Source organism: Artibeus jamaicensis, unplaced genomic scaffold (assembly GCF_021234435.1).
Source record: "Artibeus jamaicensis isolate MK-2021 breed Jamaican fruit bat unplaced genomic scaffold, CSHL_Jam_final contig_473, whole genome shotgun sequence".
Taxonomy (NCBI): Eukaryota; Metazoa; Chordata; class Mammalia; order Chiroptera; family Phyllostomidae; genus Artibeus; species Artibeus jamaicensis.
The window spans coordinates 1,336,974-1,355,503 of NW_026521851.1; the positions used below are offsets into that span (position 1 = coordinate 1,336,974).

Here is an 18,530-nt window from a genome sequence, read left to right on the forward strand (position 1 = left end):
GTGAAAGCAGCATGCGCAGAAGAGAGGGCTCACAGTGACCAAGACCCCGGGCTCCAGAGTCAGAGGCCACTGCTGTTCCATCTTTCATGAACCTTTCTGTGTTACTGTTTCTTAACATGTGCGTTTAGATGTTAGAGAAGTGGATCTCTCAGCAAACCTGCTGTCGGCATGGGGTGAAGTCGTGGACATTGGGGATCAGCTCAGACACCTGCAAGTCCTTAACCTCAGGTGGGAGCTGCGGGTCACCTCCCGCCTGTCCTGACACGCCTTGCTCCCCGCTCCCTCCCAGCAGCTCCGAGGGGAAGAGGTGGCAGGGATGCCTCAGCTTCATTTATCTAAACTTACTGTAAATTGTTAACTTCTCTCATATTTTTTGATTATTAGCTTTCAAACGGTCACGTGAGGTCATTCATTAATTAGGACTGTGTTTTGATCAGGTGGGGGCTGGGGTAGGTGGACTCACTGGGCTGACAGGTCCCATTTCTGGTGAGCTTGATGGTGAGGGACGCCCATCGGGGTTGCTGGTGATTAACTGGGGAGAAGTTCTGAATCTTTCAGAAGCTTCTGACATTTAATTGCTTTAGGAATGAGTGATTTCATTGGAATAGTTTAATTCGGTTCTAATAAAGATTTTTCACTAATGTACCCTGGGTGGTGTGGCCCAGTGGTTGAATGCCCCATCAGGGCACATGCCTGGGTTGCTGGTGGGGTCCCCAGTAGGGGGCGCATGTGAGGCAACTGAACATTGATGTTTCTCTTCTCCCTCCCTTCCCCTCCATAAAAAAAGATAAACAAAAATCTTTAAGAAGTGTTTTTTCACTAATCTATGTGTTTTACTAATGTTTGTTTCCCAGGCTTTCTCCAATATTTAATTAGTTTTAACCTCAGAACCTGACTTTCTAGGAGCTTGGCCAGGCTTCCTCTTTCGCACTTGAGCCAGCATTGCGCACGTGGGTGAGCTGCACCCAGCTCAGCCGGTCGGGCCTGGACCTGCCGTGCGCCCAAGTACAGCAGAGGGTGGGGCCGGCCATGGTGTGGTCTCTCCTGAAAGCAGGGGCTGATGCTTGACGTCTGTCCTGTGTCACCCTCTCAGCATGACCGCCCAGGGCGACTGCTGTCTGGGGTCAGGGTCTTGTGAACTTGAAGGACCTGACAGCACACGGGCAGACAGTTGATAGCAGCGAAAATCTGGCCCACGACCCAGCCTATTATTGGTGAGACTCGAGGGTGGGCATTCAGGTCGCGGCGTCCAGAGCAAACTTGGGCGCTGCCTGCAGGTGCCCGAGTGTTTTCAGGGACTCGCGGACGCTCCTGGCTGCCCTGACCCTGCGAAGCCGCTGCATGCCAGGTACCGAAAGGCAGTAGGTTGAAAACATGAATGACGAGGTATCTTTGACACGTTGTTTTCGATACACTTTTAAGGTTGAAATAACCAAACTGCTCTAAGTCCCAAACCGTTGCCTGCCATGACTGTCCCTGTCCGGCCTGCGACGCTGCAGGGAGCGAGTCATAGCTTCTTTTCCTCCCCAGGGACAACAGGCTGAGGTTCCCCCCAGGCCCACCACCTGCAGCCGGAGCATTTCCTGCACTGAAGGTCATCGTCCTCAGCCGAACGGGAATAACGTGGGCCGAGGTAATCCTTTCCTTTGGTCTATGACCCAGTAATAAGCCATTTTAAATTGTTGGTGTAATAGAGAATTGAGGCATATCTGTGGCCTCATTCCATTCATCCGTGACCTAGACAAGAGGCTTCTTTAAGTGCCTTGCTGAGTCGTGGCGGTGAGGCAGCATCCTCACCCAAGAGTCCACGGTCTCGGCTCATCCGTGGTGAGCTGGTCTGGTGTCTCTGGGACCAGCGGCTCCGCAGTGCTAGGCAGTGGGCGCACCGGACTGGGAAGCTGTAGAGTCAGGTGCTGACCGAGCTCCCAGTTATTTGAGTTTTCCACACATGTTACCAGGGCAGAGGAGGGGCCGCAGAAAGTTCCCACATCCTTTTCTTGCTTCGAGTTCAGCTCTGCAATCCACTGTCCATTGCGTGCAGCTGGGAGGGCCCCGGGTCCTGGCCCCGCTGGTGTTGGCGTTGGCGTCTGCCCTGATGCCGCTGTGTTCTCTCCCGGGTGGCTACCGTCACACACCCAGCACAGTCCCTTGTCAAACAGGCACAGAGAGTTGTTCCTGTGTGAAACGCGAAGGGCACCCTGCTCAGAGATGTCGCCTTCAACCATGGTCACAGCCCAACGCTCCTTTCCTGGGGCTTTTTCCTGTGGCTCCCTCTCCAGGGCTAGATGGAGCATCAGAACGGGAGGGGCCCCCAGAAATGCAGGTGGGGAAGACAGCAGTGAAGTTCAAGGGAGAAAGTTTAGAGTCACAAATTTTGACTGACTCGTATATCCTTCACAAACTCAGATCGGCATCGAGGATTGAGGAGAGGTGTTCAATCAGTGTCCTTTTGGTGAGGGGAACCGTGTTGGACAGCGAGGGGGTGCGAGGTGCCTCTGCGGCTGCCTCGTGGTGCCTGGGTCTGTTTCCAGAGAGACCCGTGCGCTGTGTTGGCTCCGTGCTGAGACACACGCTCCATGCCATTCAGATGCGGCCGTTAGCACTTCCATCTGGTCCGAAGTGTGGTCTCTGGTGACACGTGCTGTAAGACACTTGGTTTCTGAAACCGTGACCAAACCAGACTCGCGTGCAGGGTGTAAAACATGCACAGGGAGGCCCCGGCGGAGGCGCCTGCCCTGAGCTGCGTTTCGCCTGCAGGTGCTGTGCTGTGCCACGGGCTGGCCGGCCCTGGAGGAGCTCTACCTGGAGTCCAACGGCCTTTCCATCTCCGAAAGGTAGCATGGCCTGCTCAGCCGCACCTGTTGGCATCTCCTTGTGTTGAAGAAACGGTCTCCCTTATAAATCTATTAATTTTTAGAAAGACTTGCAAAGAGGAATTAGGAAAATGCTTATTCATTGCCTTTGCAATTCAGAATGTCAACAACTGGACTTCACCACCGATTGAGGAAAAACTCATCCAGACTTAAAATGTTTTTGAAGACGTAAATTTTATGTTTCACATAAATATATTTACTTCTCTGTCTAAATGGGAATTCCGTAGGGTTTGCTATGAGGATTAAGTGATGCATCTGTTTCAGGTTGATGTACCTTAAGTGAATTAATGTTTCATCTTCCCCTTCTGATATCATTAAATTACTATGTAAAACAAACTTAAATGTGGGCAAATTTACAACAAATTCCCAAAGGATTCAAACTAACAAGGTTTTACTGTACAGAATGATTAATTATATAGGCAAAGGCAGGTTTTCTAAAAATGAAACTTTTATTTTGAGATCATTTTCGATGCACATGCAGTCAGACCCGTCACCCAGTTCCCCCACTGGCCACGTCTTGTGGAGCTGTGGTCCAGTGTCTCCAAGGGTCCCTTCCACCGTCCCTCTGCAGTCACAGCCACGTGCCCCACCCCCCCTCCTGAGTAGCAGACGTAGGTGTTTTACAGCTGTGTTTGCAAACGACTTCATGTTGAAAATTTTTTATTTCCTTATAGGCCGGCTGATGTTCTGCAGACGGTCAAGTTGTTAGACCTTTCCCATAATCAGTTAATTGATGAAAACCAGCTGTTTCTCATAGCGCATCTGCCCAGGTAACTTGCTCCTGAAATGCCTGTTCCATTAGTGCGCAGTACATTTTTAGTGAGTGGGCCATAAGCCATATGTACTTTTGCAACGGAAGTACAGTAATGGAGGAATTCTCAAATGGAGTCATTCTCTTTGGGAAATTTTATCTGAATTCATCTAGGGAGTTTACACGTGAAACCGCATACAAGGCAGTCTACCTCTGTACCAGATCATTAAGAATGAATGGTTTGGCCCTGGTGCTGAAGTCTTCATTCATTAAACAGTGGGCAGAGAGGTCATGCCTCTTTCCTCTTGGAGACCCACTTAGCACCTAGCGCAGCGGTAAGACACCCAGCACAGTTCAGTCACTGCAGAGTCAGGAGAACGTAGTGTGCAAGCCCTAAATTGCACTTCATGGTTTCTAAGCAGTTCACCTGGGATGAAAACCTTAAGGTGTAAGTAAAAAAACTTACAAACATAGACTGGCTGATAGCCTAAGCATTTGATACTGTTCTGCACAATCAGACCGAACATTTGCAATTTCAGATTAGAACAACTAATTCTTTGTAACACTGGGATTTCTTCTCTGTGTTTCCCGGACGCTGGCATTGGTATGTAAGATTACGACATTCTCCTCCCCTGCATGCCACACTGGAGCATTTCTTTCCCTTCTACTGTGTAACTTACTTCTCTTTTTCCTAGGGTGCAAGACATCAATGTTTCCATCCTTGCAGAACCTCATAGTCAACGACAACCGGATATCTCAAGTAAGAGCTCCTTCAGAGTGTGTGCGCCGTGTGGCCTCTGCTTTCTACCTCACTCCGTGCCAGGGTTTGTAGGTTCCTTCCATGGGAGAATATTTTAAATTTTCTGAAAGAGAAATGCTTACTCAAGTGAAACTCCTTGTTTTATAAACCCAAAAATATTAAGAAAGAAATTGGTTTTAACTCCTGCCTCAGCAGACTCACATCCTTGGCCCAGCTAGAGGGCTTGGTATGAGGGACCCTGGGCCCCCAGACTGGACTGGCGACTTTGCTTTTCTTTTGCTACTTCAAATAACCCGAAGAATTAGCCTGAAACACGTTTCTTCTCTTTGGCTGGGTCTCAGTGGTCATCTATCAACGAGCTGGATAAGCTGCAGAGCCTGCGCTCTCTGTCCTGCCGAAGAAACCCCCTGACCGAGGGGAGCGGTGAGCAGACTGCCTCCCAGTTCATCATCGCCAAGATCGGTCAGCTGCAGACCCTGAACAAATGGCAGGTGAGTGCCAGGGCGAGGTCTTCTGTAGACTCCAGAACAGATGATCAGAAAATGCAAGCAGGGCCCTGGCTGGTGTAGCTCAGTGGATTGAGCACGGGCCTGCGAACCAAAAGATTGCGGTTCAACTCCCAGTCAGGGCACATGCCTGGGTTGCAGGCCAGTTCCCGGCAGGGGACGTACGAGAAGCAACCATACATTGATATCTCTCCCTCTCTCCTTCTCTTCCCCTCTAAAGATAAATAAAATTTAAAAAAAGGAAAGAAAGAAAATGCAAGCAGGGTATGTGAACGTTGTGGAGGGTGTCAGGGGCAGTAAAGGTGCCTCCTGTCAGTTTAGTGACCGTGGAATTAGACTGTCGGTGCAGAGACCCGCCACACTGGCCAATTCTGCGTCACTCGGAGGGAGGAGAACACGGGGCTCTTCCCTCCTTCCCCGTGGGGGGATCACGGGCAGGCAGAGGACAGACTGTGGGCCTGTGTGTCCTCCCTCCTCAGCCGCTCTCCTTAGAAACGCGCAGACAGTGCCTCGCCCGCCTTTCGGGGCTGCTGGCTGGTGATGTCCGCATGCGTACGTGGGCTCCCCAGGGGGCTGACCCTCCGTGGGTGAACTCAGGCTCCTGGCACAGTCCAGAAAACCCGCACGTGGGTTTCACTGTCTGGAAGAAAACTGGAAGTTTTTCTTCTTGAATGAAGCCCTGTACTCTGTCAACGTTAAAAGGGGTACAGATATAATTATGATCTTGTCCCTCTCACTCTGATCGTCTCTGTGGGTGGGCAGTGGGGAAGAACAGGGCATAAAACACACTCATTGGAAAAGTGCCCCGGCAGACTCGTATTTCCCTCGCGCACAGATTCTCCCCGAGGACAGGCGTGGAGCCGAGCTGGAGTACAGAAAAGCATTTGGAAACGAGTGGAAAGAGGCGGGCGGACACCAGGACCCAGACAAGAACAGGCCGAACGAGGAGTTCCTGGCGGCCCACCCCAGATACCAGGCGCTCTGCCTCAGTGCGTACAGCCGCCTCCCCTGGGCGTCAGCAAGGGCCTGGGCGGGCGCCTCTGCCCCGGGGCTTTCTGTTCTCTTCAGCCCGAGTGGGCACCGGGTGCTTTCCTGAGGCTGCCGCAGCCAGCCGGGCAGATAGTGACCTGTCCTTAGAGAGGAAGCTGTGCGTGTGGGGAGGGCAGCTCTTGGCAGGAGGCTCTGCACCACCCCTGACCCGGAGGGCAGGCAGCCGGCCTGGCTCACCCAGGGACTTGAAGGTGGAAAATCCCACTTTTGTGTGGCTTGCTCTTGTATATATTTCCTAAGTGAGCTCACTGCACAAATGCTTCAGGCTAGAACATTATCTTTGAGGAAACAAAGCTGCCTGTGGGAACTGCCTTCAAATCGCTCCACTAGCTGGCCCAGGTTCTGGCCACTGTAGGTGAACTCGACATCCCCTGGGAGAGGGGAGGGAGGGCCTCAGTGCCCAGCAGGTGTGGCTCAGTCCGTCACTGCCAAGGATGCTCCAGGACAAAAGCACAGATACTTGGGGGTGTCTATAGACCTTGTCGCCAGCTGGCCCAGCAGAACTAGAGCACTGCCATCCTCACATGCTTGTATTGTGTTGAGGCTGCCTTTCGGGGTGGGGGCGTTGTGGGGGCTGGTGTGCAGGATGGTACAGAGGCCCACCCCAGCACCGCCAGATCTGGCCGAAAGTGGGTGAAGGTGTCCTGCACGTTGTGTCCCAGGTGGCACAACACTAGGTTTGTTGAGGGCAGAAGCGAAGGGCAGTTAGCGTAGGTGAGGCTGACCGAAGGGTGTAAGTATTGGGCAGCACAGCCTCATCTTGTGAGTTTGAGTCAGGACCCTGTCTCTGAGGACCAGTGGTGTCACACACAGGTCATGGGGCTGCTGTCCACCCTCCTAAAAGTGAACAAGCGACGAGGAGAAGGAGTGGGTCCCGAGGCAGCATACCAGCTGCTGCTGGGCTGCTCCCAGGGTGACAGTCACCTACACACTCTTTTCCTTACAGTGGCCTTCGCTTTATCATTCACTGCGTTTGTTTCTTAAACAGAGTATGGTGTGCCTGAAGATGGGGAGCTCAGAACACAGCAGCCCTGCTTGCTCAAAAACCAGCTGCTCGGTAAGAACCCCAAACTCGAAAACGGCTTATTTGTATTTGAGTCCTTAGGTGCTAAGTCAGGTAAGTGACAGCCTCACAGGAACCATTCTTAATGACCTGAATGGGCATCTCGGTTTTTAAAGAAACAAATTCTCAAACATGTAAATTCTTATACTGAACATTTTAGCAACTGCCATGCCTTCAACTCATTTAATATAAATGTGGCAAGTATTTGAGCAGAGAACGGAATTGTGATTTGGACGTTGTGACTTTCCTTACACTTGGTAACCTGGTGAAACTGTCAGGAAAGAAGTACTTGGGGGGAAAGGGGGAGCAACAGAACTGCAGCCAGCTGTTCTGCTGTTGGTGACTCGGTGAAATACCCACAGGAGCAGCTTCCAGCACCAGTGAGGCCGATTCCTGGACCTCTGAGCCAGGCCACACTGAGCAGCTGTCACCCGGCCGCCCCAGGAACGTGTGTAGTTTAGATCCTCACTGTAGCAGGACTCACGTCTTTCTCCTTTTTTCCCTCAAGCACTGAGGATAAAGTACCCTAACCATCTTGATCAGAAAGGCCTAGAGAAACAGCTACCAGGTAAGAAGAATGAGTCTCTGCCTCCTCCTCATGCCTCCGAGTCGGCTGGGTGCGAGGCAGTTCCCTCACATCTGCAAGTGCGGTCTCGTGGGGCTTCATGTCGTCACTAGTCTTTCAGATTCTGAAGTGGAATCGATCATGCTAGTGTCACTCCCCCAAAAGCTGAAGCCCCCCATGACTTTATCAGCTTACCCAGAAACCCCTTCGTTCAAACGAAGCCCCTGCATGTGGTTACATGTGTCACCGAGAACAGAACGTGAACGCTGAGCCCTTGAGTGGCTTTCCCAGCCCCACTGCTGTTGAGGTCTCAGAGCGCTGCTCCGGGGGGTTTCTTGGCTACAAGACTGTCACACTGGACGGGCAGCCGTCTTACCTCCTCATCAAACAGAAATGACATCCTAGTGGACTGAGGCACGAGCTCCTTGGACATTTGTGTCTCTTGCACACTCTCTTCCCCACCAGTGAGGAGTACAAGCAGTTCTTAGGTGCTGTCTTTTAACGGGTACACTGAGATGGTTTTCTTTGAAAAAAAAGTACTTCAGAACTTGAAATGTCTGTGCTACTGGAACTGCATCAGTTTTATTTGGAAAATACGTTTGTGTCAGCAAATTAGATCAATGGAACTTACCTTAAACTTTCACTGAAAAAAAAATGACATTTCACACTGAGTACACTGTGAATTGTCGTGTAGAGCAGTGAGGGACTGAAGAAGTGAAGTGCAGTACACTCACGCTGGTTTTCACACTGGCCCGCACACACGAGCGTGCACTGCTTGCGGAAGGCTGTGGTCTTGCCCAGGGCGCCTCCGGTCACTGGCCTTCACCTAGTGTCAGTGGGCAGCTCTGCTCCCACGGTGCGCCATCCTGCTGCTGGGCTGGAATCACTGGTTCCCTTTTCACTCTTGATTTCAAACTTAAATACTGCCGATAAAGGGCCCTGGCCAGGGTGGCGCCATTGGTTGGAGCCTCAGCCTGTACACTAAACTGTTGCGGGTTTGATTCCCGGTCGGGGCACCTACAGGAGGCAACTGATCGATGTTTCTCTCCCCACCCCTCCGCCCCGCCCCGCCTCTTCCCTCTCTAACCAGTGAAGAAATGTCCTCAGGTGAGGATCTGAAAAAACGCCATCAGTAAAGGCAGTCGTGGAGACAGACAAGTGAAGGAGGACCGGGGCTTTGGTTAACGTAATTGGCTTTGGATGTCTTTGCGTTTTCCCCTTCACTTTCCGGGTACATGAAACCGGTTTGCGGGAACTGCCCCAGCGTGTTACTAGCAGGTCCGCACTAAGCGCTCCTCTGCAGGGACAGGTGGCACCGACCGTGAGCCTCAGCCTCTGCACTCGCACACTATGCACCCGCCACCAGTGCTGCTGAGAGCCAGGTGTCCCTGCACTCACACCGAGTGTCACCCCTGTGCAGGGCACCCGGCAAAGAGTAGTTACCCATGGAAATGACAGGTGTTCATCACTGCGTTAAGCTGCTCAGCATCCGAGTCCTGCAGTCTCTAAACTCAGCAGTGAGCCAGCGCATCCCAACTAATTGGGGTGTCGCTAATTTTTGTGCCACAGGCTGTAAATACCTAGTCACTAACAAATTACTCCTTCACAGAGAAAAGTTGTGAAGAAGTATAAAATACTGAAACTTTTTTCTTTTTTGCCAATCAGATTAGTAAATTATTAAAAACTAACATGCAGAGCTGGCATCAAAAGTCCATATATGCTTTTTGTACAGTCAGGTGGAAATCGGTAAAAAAATTTGTATCTGCTCAGACCAAGCATTCAACTTGTGGCCCCTGTAATGGAAAAACCATTTCCAAGTTCCGAATTCCGGGGAGATGGCGACAGTGGCTGGTAGGACTGCGTGTCATGTTGCCCGTGCCGTCAGAGGGGAGCTGCACTGTCCGGCGGGGCTGCCACCGGCCACGTGGGCGACTTAAACTCATTGCAATGAAACTCATTGCAATGAAATACAGAGTCGTGCTCCTTCGTCACACTGGCCCCACGCAGCTGTGACTGGTGGGCCCAGATGGACAGGAGCCGGCCTGAGAAGGCGCTGCTCTGTGTACGTGCAGGCTGCAGACTCTACATCCTGACATAAGCGTGAGGAAGCTGGGAAGCACCCCCAGACTTTTAACCCCGTCAGAGCGAGGCGAAGAGGTAATTACTCAGTTTGACATTTTCTGAATGTTACGGTAATCGTGTGTTACTTCTACATTAAGAATAGTAGCATTATTCAGGGCCACTACATGCAAATTGCCACTTTTTTCTGTAACACAGTGCAGGTAGGTGGGTCTCTTACTAGAATTGTTTTACAGCCACTTTGTTTCTGGTGTGGTGCTTAGAAGGTATCTTTTCGTGGGCTGTGTAAGAGTTAACCCCTGACTGACCACCGTCTGAACCCAGTGCTGCCTAGATTTTTTGAAAGGTCAAGATTACCTGAGGAAATTATGCTGATTAAAATCATAAATGTCTATTTTTTATTCAACACATAAATTTAAGGCATTTTCTCTAAAATAAAGAACATTTATTATCACAAATTGCATAAAAACACAACTTTTACAAAATGATCTTTGATAGAAAAATATCTGACTCCGTGTGGTATGTGCGGGAACACCACACTATTGCTGTACCTCCCACTCAAGCTTCAAAGAAACTGTGTTTCTCATAATCACAATAGTCAACATTACCACAGCTCATCTTTGGAGAAAAGCCCATAGTGTTTTCTGAACAGACTGAAGCATATCCTCATGAAGTTACACACCCACACCTGGTGGTCACCAGCACGCATGTCAAACACGGCAGCACACTGCAGAACCCCTGGCTGGTTGCTTGGGAAGGGACCTGGTCGACCATGTAGTTTACCCCACACTTGACAAGGAGGAACTAAGGCCAAAGGGCTCGAGAGCCCCACTCAGTGGTCTTCTAGTCAAGTCCTCAGTAATCACCAAGATTTAACAAGTTAATTATTTTATTCACATTTATTCCTCTGGGCAAAGACTATGATGTCAGGTTTATTAGGGTCAAGGAGGAGGAAGTGTGGACCACCACTGAAGACATGGTATGAAAACTCAGTCAAAGGGCCCTTAGGTCCCACCTGGCTCCGTCTCCCCAGGGACTTGCGTGAGTGCGGTGCAGCCGTGCTCCGTGCGATTGCCGTGCCTCTGCCTACTTGCTTACTTGGGGGGACTGGCACTCAAGGGACAGTTTCAGCCATCACGCAACGGTGGCCTTGTACTCTGAGCTAGTTTGGCAGGAAACTGTCATTTGATAGAAGTGGTGGTTTTTCTTTTCTCTGACAGACTCCATGACAATCCAGAAGGTGAAAGGACTGCTGTCACGCCTTGTCAGAGTCCCTGTGTCAGACCTCCTGTTGTCCTACGAGAGTCCCAAAGTAAGTTGCCCAGCAAGGCCAGTCATGCTTGGCCCCCACAGCACGCCACGCTGCTCATCTAAGTCTCTACAGAGCGGGCTCTAAATGGAGACCCCATGTCTGTTCTGGGGGTGGGCACGGAACGTGATCTGTCGCCTCTCTCAGTCGCCCTCAACCCTGTGTCCTACTTTCAGATGCCGGGCAGAGAGATTGAACTAGAAAATGACCAGCAGTCGCTGCAGTTTTACTCTGTGGAAAGTGGAGACTGTCTGTTAGTGCGATGGTGACGGCCAACTAGTGAGGCTCAGAGACCGCACTGTTACAATGCCTGGGGCGCCCTGGGGATAAATGCTCTGCTGTCACAAAGAAAGAAGGTTTTGTACTTGCCCTACGTACAGAAGAGGTGGTACCTTTCATCAGAAAGAAACCACTTCTAGGCTTGTATGTAACAGCAGTAATAAATGCTTTGTACCTACTACCAGTTTGCTGATTTTATTTCACATTTCTAGTGCATGACTGCGTTTCATTACGCGACCATCTCGGTACGAAACAGAACCTGACTAGTCCACTAAAACCTGAACACGGTCAACGTCTCTCACTAGCCCAGTCTTCATGGGACTGTTGATAGCACTAGTTAAAAGGGGACTAAAACGACCGGTTGGCCATTTAAGGACACTTCCTGCACTACGCACCACATGTGTGCTGTGACCCCGCTCCCCACAGCTACCCGACCATGCAGGCAGACCAGCCAGTCAAGACTCTCCATCGCTGGTAAACATCAGGCAACCACAGGAGGGTGAAATTCCTTCGAAGGGCCGACTATTCGGAGACACCCCTCCCTTCAGCACTGCAACCCTGAGAGGTACTGCTCTTTATTTACAGTCACAAAAATTGAGCATTTTTTAAACTAGGAGTTCTAAGGTGTCACTTGTCAGGATTTATGTAAAATGGCAAAAGAAAACGTGCATTAATCTGCTAAGTAAATAAATGAACATTTAAACCCAGGTCCAGAACTGAGAACTAAACTGGTTCTTTTCCAAGTTTAAGTTGCCCGCTTCATTCCGACACCCACAGGAAATGACATTATTTCCAGAGACCCCAGACTTTGGTATTAGTGACCACTGTGCATGGTGGTCGGTCACACGATTGCAGCATTTCTGAGAGTTGGTATTGGCCCGTATTCATCCTAATTCCAGTACACAAAGCCTGCAATGCAGGCGGAAATCCCAACTCTCAGTTACTAAAGATTTCGGAACAAGCCAAGTTTTAACCAAAAACCATAGGTAATGAATTCTAAATGCAAATGATGTATCAGGATTTAAAAATATTCTTTTCTTTTATAGTTTTTGGTGTTTTTCAAATCTTCCAATACATAATTAAATTTTTTCTTATGCTACAGCATCAGGGTTGATTTTTAAGGGGAACCTTGTGCGAACCTTGAGAATGACCCTGCTGGTTATGGGGGACCAGCCCAGAGTGCTCGGAGGGACCACGTGATCACCGCTGAACTGCCCCTTTCCTGGATTCACATGCGAATTACCACTTGCCTGCCCTGATCTGTGAACACTGCGCCTTAAAGTCATCGTTGCGCCTCGCACTGGCAAGGGTCGCCGCACAGCTCCTTCAGTCTCCAGAGGTCCGCCAGCTCCTGAGCAGAGTACTGAGGGGAAGACAGCATCCCCGTCTCACAGGTCTTCTCGCACAGCCACAGGCCATCCTGCGGGGACAGAAGGGCTGACAGGGCACTGTGCCGGCAGCTGCTGTCTGTGGACGGCTGGTGCGCAGGCCGCTTACCCGCCCCAGTGAGGCTGGACCCGCTGCTAAGACAACACACTGTGTGACCTACTCTGCGTGTGTGGGGCGTGGGAAAGCACCCTGTGGCCAAGGAACACAGAAACAGTGCGGCCTGTGCACTGCCTGTCAGGGAGGGCCTGCTAGGAAGGTGCGGCCTGGCATCCGGGGATGGAAGTTTCCCATTGGCCACGAGAGAGCTGGGGCTGCTCAGTGGCATGGATCACAGTAGCTTTCTGAGGGCATGCCAGTGTTCCAGAGATCACACCCAGTGCTTCCTAAACGTCACCTTCAATCCTCACAGTAACCCTGGTGCAGAGAAGCTGCTTCCCCTTTACCGGTGAGAACCTGAAAGTAAGCAGACCCTGCTCAAGGTCACAGGGAAGTTCATGTAGGTGAGTAGTGCTGAGTGGGAAGGGATTCAGGGGGGCCCACCAGCCTACTTCCAGCTTTACAGACTCGCCTCTTCCCAGGATTAGAGCGGAATACAGACTCGGGGCTACCACTCACGCAGAGCACAAGCCCATGCTGGCTGCAGCACCGCACATCTTCGTAAAGTGGGGGCTGACCTGGCCCTGAAGGCGTGGGGAAAGGTGCTGGTGCCGGCCTGGGCCTTGAAGGCTCCACTGGGTTCAAAGGCCTTGAGACTCCCCAGGGCCAGGAGACTGACAGAGTCACAGCCAGCCAGGATGCCTGAGGGGCAGAGCCTGCGGGTGGCTGTGATGAAAGGGTTTTCCCTGAGCATCAGGAACCCGAGTCTACACTTGGGTGGGTATCAGGAGGAGGCGCACAAAGTCCCATGTCAGAAACTGGAGGCCCTTAGGTATGTCCACAGAGATAAGACACCCTCTGTAGTCTGTGTTTCAAATTCAAACCCAAGTCCCCAAGGAACGTGAGGTCACAGCAAAAAACCCTCTAAACGCATCAGGAAACAAGCTCCATAGCAACAGTCTGCAGACACCCGATACCAGAACAATCAGAAGGAAAATCGTCAGGGTCAATGTGAAATAAACCAGAGATGGGGCTAAAACTCAACACAAACGGGACCAGCAAAGCTGACCCAGTGCACTGGGTGTATTTCCACCCCCCCCAGGTGGGGTGCACTGCTGTGGGCCCCCAGGGCTACACAGGGCTCCTCTGTCCCCTGCACCTTCTACGGCCGAAGCGGAAGCTGCAAGAATCCAGAGTTCCACTGAAATCTTTGCAGCAAAGACCAGCTTTGTGCTTGCTTCCTAGGCACTGACTCCGCGTCTGGTCTGTGCAGGTCCGGTTGGGTCTTGTTCTCTGGCTCGGTGGTCAGTGTATTTTACCAGACGCCTCACCTTGTCTTAAGCCAACGTTTCGTGTGCATCAGTCAGACCACCCACTACTGGAAACGGGTGTCAGCTGATTCTTTAAGTTTTAAAGCTGCAAAGAATTTCTGATAAAAACCTATTCTTTATGGGCTAGAGAACTTCCGTTCAAAACATTTCCTTGTGGTTTCCACTGAGAAAAGTATTGTATGGGGAACCCAGGTGGAGTGTTGTGAGTTAAAATGAACAGCACAGCTCCGAGGTGTGAGCCAGAAGCCTCCCTGCCCCCACCCCCAGCCCCCAGCCCGCCTCACTCGGGCCCGCTCACCTGGTACCGTTTGGGTCCTATGGCCGCCATCCAGATGCCCATGCTCACGTCTTCACCCTAGACCGGCAGCAGAAGGGTGAGACGCACAAATTCAGCTGCTCCCCTGCTTTGATAACAAATCATTTTTCTGCCTCTCTGTTTTGCAATCTATATAATATGAAATCCAGGCCTGTACTAATGTCGGTACACAGAGCAAAAGTCAGCAGCTGTTAGCACCAGGGGCCAGTCCCCTCACCTCATGGACCCGAAGGCTCCAGCACTAATGGGACAAGACCCGGCAGAGCTGTTCGCCGACAGTCACCGGTAGCACCGAGGAAGAAAAGCACTTGCTTATCATCTCCCTTCTAAATACCAATTTTGCACTCCTCCAGGGGACTAGTAAACACAGGCTGAAACTATAGTCAGTAGGCCCAAGAAGGTTTGAGAATAGAATGCAGAGCCAAATTTGAGGAAGAGAGATTCCTACACAGACAATAAAACGCTCTTCCTCCAAGTCAGCTGGCCCTGCTTCCAGGGGTGGGGCCCTGGGCAGGGGTGGGGGGGGGAGCTTGGTTTGATGGGTGTGCTCTCAGGTCAGAAATTCTGAATTACCTACCTGATAGGTCTTCAACCTCCCCGAGTTGCTGGCCAGCCAGTGGACGATGTCCCTGGAGACCACGTAGCCCGAGCCGCAGGCAAAGGCAGGGTACGCGGGGCTGGGGTACTCCAGCTCCTGCCACTTCCCCGTTCGGTCCACCGCCCAGTTCCACCTGAAACTGAGGTTGGCGACAAGCTGGCGTCTTTGTGTTGCCTGACACACGTCCTACCAACTTTATTATCACCACAAAGGAATAGTGGCAAGGAAAGAAGAATGAGAATGGGAAGTACCAGACCATCTTGTATACATATGCTTAAAAACTCACCGGCCACTCACCGGCCCCTCTGTACTCCTGAAGAATGCAGCTGCAGAAATGTCGCACACTTAACTGACATATGACTGCAGTCGCTTCAAGGGCCTGAGGGCGAGGCCAGAACACTTTCCCGCCTTCATTACATTAGCTTGAGGTTTTCCACAAAGTTTTCTTCCCACGAATCACAGATTAATAAAATAGAGTAGCCCACGGGCCTAACAGGGAAACTGCCTGTCTCAACCACATTTTCCATATTAAAAATGGAGTATATTTCATCCTAAATTAATTATCTTTGACCAGCTACAGGAGTGCCAATAGCGATGCTGAACTTACTTCCCCCACCAGAAGTTGGGCCCGTCCAGGCTCTCGCGGGCGATCCTGCGAAACACGGCCTCCAGGTCCACGTAGCAGTCGTCGTCCGTCTTCAGCAGCAGGTCAAAGCTGGTCGTCTCCACAGTCCTGTCGGCAGAAAGGGATGGGCCGGTCGGCGTGCCCGTGGGAGGGGCCGAGGCGGCGCCGCCATGGCTGCCCTGCTAATGTTTTAAGGAAAACTGTGCCCTCCTTCCTGCACACTTTTCTAGTTTCTTTTCCTTAACAAAGAGCTGCTGCCGCTGCCAACCACAGCCTCACCTGGCGGTCACCGCACGGCCCAAGACAGGTGGACACGCCGATGCGGAAAGTCGCAAAGGAAAGACAACGCGGCACAAATGCCTCTGGCTTCCGCGGACCCTGCGATCAAACAAATGCTTCGCAGACACCGCTCAGGTAGGGCCGCGAATCTACTGACCACCGGACCCTTGTGTTTTTAGTAAGAGAGGCCCAGGATGAAGGGACCGGCATCACGCCTGGCCCCTCACAGGACACTGTCGGACAAGCAGCCACAGTACGCTACCATCCACATGACATTTCCTGATTAGAAAAATGAGTTATAACAGTGGCACACATTTCCCTTGGAAACCGTTTCCAGCGATTCAGCCGTTACCAATGAGCTTTTTGGGAAGCACGGGAGGGTGATTTATGTAGACATGAGAAATGTATTTAATGGCAACTAGTGGCAAGCTGACACCTTCATCTGGTAATGCCAGCATGAAGCACACACAGTAGTCATTTGCTCATGAGGATAATGAAGCTTTCGTGTACAGAGTGGAGGGTAGATAGACAGGCAGAGCGGGCTCTGGGGGAGTGGGTCCCAGAGCACAGCTGTTAGGAGGTCCCTGTGGTCACCCAGGCAGAGATGACGGTCCAAAACAGTGGTGGCAGACACAGAGGGGAGCGGCCAACGTCTCAGGGACGTGTGAGGAGGCGGGAAGATGAAACCTAAACTGAAGGCACGACCTGGCCAACTTCAGCTTCCACACCTGGGAGTCCGCCCCTCGGAAAGTGCTAGAACTCCACCACACCGATTCCCCACTTGCTGGACCTCTGTCCCCACTCTGTGCCTCCTCACAGCCCTGCCTTGGCCCCACTGACAGCAGGAAGGAACCAGGGGCCGTGAGCTGCAAGAGGGTCCAAATGCAATCCCAGGATTCTAGACACACCCAAACTTCCAGGTCGTGTTGGCACCTGTCCTCTGCCCACGGGATGCCTCCACAATTGTATCAACTTGCCCCAGCTGTGAAGCATTATGTTCTGCATCTGATTGGACTGTGGGCCCCTCAGGACCAGGGGACCCTGTCCGCAGAGTGACCGATAGGTCCCCACCCTGCCCAGGGCCCAGAGAAGAAGGGACAGAGCAGGGTTCACCAAGAAACATGCTCCCTGATAAAGTTTTAAAGGAAAACACAGGACATTTACAATGGAGTACTACTCAGCGGTAAAAAGAGAACATTTTACCCTTTGCAGCAGCATGGATGGATGTGGAGAACATGCTAAGTGAAATAAGCCAGTCAGAGAAAGACAAACACCGTATGATCTCACTTGTATGTGGAATCTAATGAATACACTGAACTAACAGGGAAAACGGGGGCAGACTCACAGAGAGCAGGATGACAGCCAGTGGGGGGGGGGACTGTGGGGAAGGGGTTGAGCAAAAAGGGAAAACCGCTCATGGGCATGGACAACGGTGGTGATTTCTGGGGGGAAGGGGGTATAAGGGGACTAAAAAGTAATGTCATAAAATAAAGATTAAATACAAAAAGAAAAAAGTAAAAAAAAAGATGAAGATGTGAATACACGTTATAGATCCAGTCCAGCCAGAGATGCAGTTAGGTTTCAGGCCTGCATCAGGGCGGACACCACCAGGGGCTCCACAGCGAACTACGGGCCCTGGTACGGGACTCGGCACCGGCACCGGTGCGTCCAGCAGTTACGACTACGGTCTCCCGTCCAAGTACGAACCGGGCCGACCTGCTCAGCTTCCGCGATCACACGCAGTCAGGCGCATTCAGAGTGGTACAGCCCTGAATAGTCACCTTCAGGTAACTGTCACCCTCAGGTGACTATTATTGTTGCTATTACTGTTATAAAGGTAGGAATTACAACTAAGACCCAAGAAATACTGGAGGCTCTGGAAGTTATAAATATGACAGACTCTGAGGGTTGGTGAATTTCATTTTACATAAAAGTTTTGGAATTAGGGCAAGTAACTTTTAAATTGGTAAGTAGGGAATGGAACTATAATGCAGATATTCAGCTGAACAGAATTCCAATCACTGACCTGGGTGCCGCGGCTAGAACTGGGGACTGAGGAGGGCAGGCATGAAAACGGGCCACTCTCAAACTCACTGACTTTCATGTAAGGCTGGCTGCCCTGAGCCAACCATGGCGATGACTCTAAGTGAGAGCTACGCTTGCCCATTTGTTTGACGGTCCCTATCACTGCCACGGTGGCTCTCCCCAGCTAAGGAAGGAAGGGCGTTTATCAGGTCTGTCCTCACAGAGAACCAGGACACCAGACCATACCTCAGGCGTTCAGGGTATTAGGTTACTTTGTTTCCTAAAAAGCTCAGTGGGACGAAGGTTTGATACATTGTTTCTCTGTGAAAAGAACACTAAAACCAAACCCACCTACTCAGCAGTTTCACAACCTACCATTTGTAGAAGTTCAACAACTTCGCAGGAACATTTCGGTAGGTGTCGACAACATCCACGAAAATAATATCATCGTGGACACTGCTTTCCTCCTTGAGTAAGGCATCTTCCTCGTGGAGATTACTTATATGATCAACACGTCTTTGAGGGCGAGAATGAAGGTTTTGTAAGAGAGCATCACCTTCTAAAAAGGAGAAGTCAAGAGCTGGAGGAGAAGGCCATTTGCAAACAGAGGACCCAGAACTCGCGCCCACTAAAACT

The 18,530-nt window shown here is 51.2% G+C and overlaps 2 protein-coding genes across 13 annotated transcripts in view; one reads left to right on the plus strand and one right to left on the minus strand.

The window, feature by feature from the left end:
• Positions 1-11,414, plus strand: part of TBCE (tubulin folding cofactor E) — an 87,652-nt gene extending 76,238 nt beyond the window's left edge. For 8 of the 9 annotated variants that reach the window (XM_053667886.1, XM_053667887.1, XM_053667888.1 and 5 more), the window contains 12 exons: positions 129-228; positions 1,531-1,633; positions 2,758-2,834; positions 3,548-3,643; positions 4,164-4,228; positions 4,320-4,384; positions 4,726-4,875; positions 5,726-5,879; positions 6,929-6,997; positions 7,512-7,571; positions 10,868-10,959; positions 11,133-11,414. In XM_053667886.1, coding sequence (XP_053523861.1) covers positions 129-228; positions 1,531-1,633; positions 2,758-2,834; positions 3,548-3,643; positions 4,164-4,228; positions 4,320-4,384; positions 4,726-4,875; positions 5,726-5,879; positions 6,929-6,997; positions 7,512-7,571; positions 10,868-10,959; positions 11,133-11,225 — 1,124 coding nt within the window. In that variant the 3' untranslated portion in view covers positions 11,226-11,414. Of the gene's footprint in view, positions 1-128; positions 229-1,530; positions 1,634-2,757; positions 2,835-3,547; positions 3,644-4,163; positions 4,229-4,319; positions 4,385-4,725; positions 4,876-5,725; positions 5,880-6,928; positions 6,998-7,511; positions 7,572-9,338; positions 9,509-10,867; positions 10,960-11,132 lie in introns of those variants that run through there. The other variant, XM_053667893.1, reaches the window with a different exon arrangement.
• Positions 11,415-12,247: 833 nt separating this feature from the next.
• Positions 12,248-18,530, minus strand: part of B3GALNT2 (beta-1,3-N-acetylgalactosaminyltransferase 2) — a 54,701-nt gene continuing 48,418 nt past the window's right edge. For all 4 annotated transcript variants that reach the window (XM_037138499.2, XM_037138501.2, XM_037138498.2 and 1 more), the window contains 5 exons: positions 18,270-18,453; positions 15,573-15,698; positions 14,945-15,104; positions 14,350-14,406; positions 12,248-12,655 (listed from right to left, as the gene is read on the minus strand). In XM_037138499.2, the coding sequence (XP_036994394.2) occupies positions 12,518-12,655; positions 14,350-14,406; positions 14,945-15,104; positions 15,573-15,698; positions 18,270-18,453 (665 nt within the window). In that variant the 3' untranslated portion in view covers positions 12,248-12,517. The remainder of the gene's footprint in view (positions 12,656-14,349; positions 14,407-14,944; positions 15,105-15,572; positions 15,699-18,269; positions 18,454-18,530) is intronic.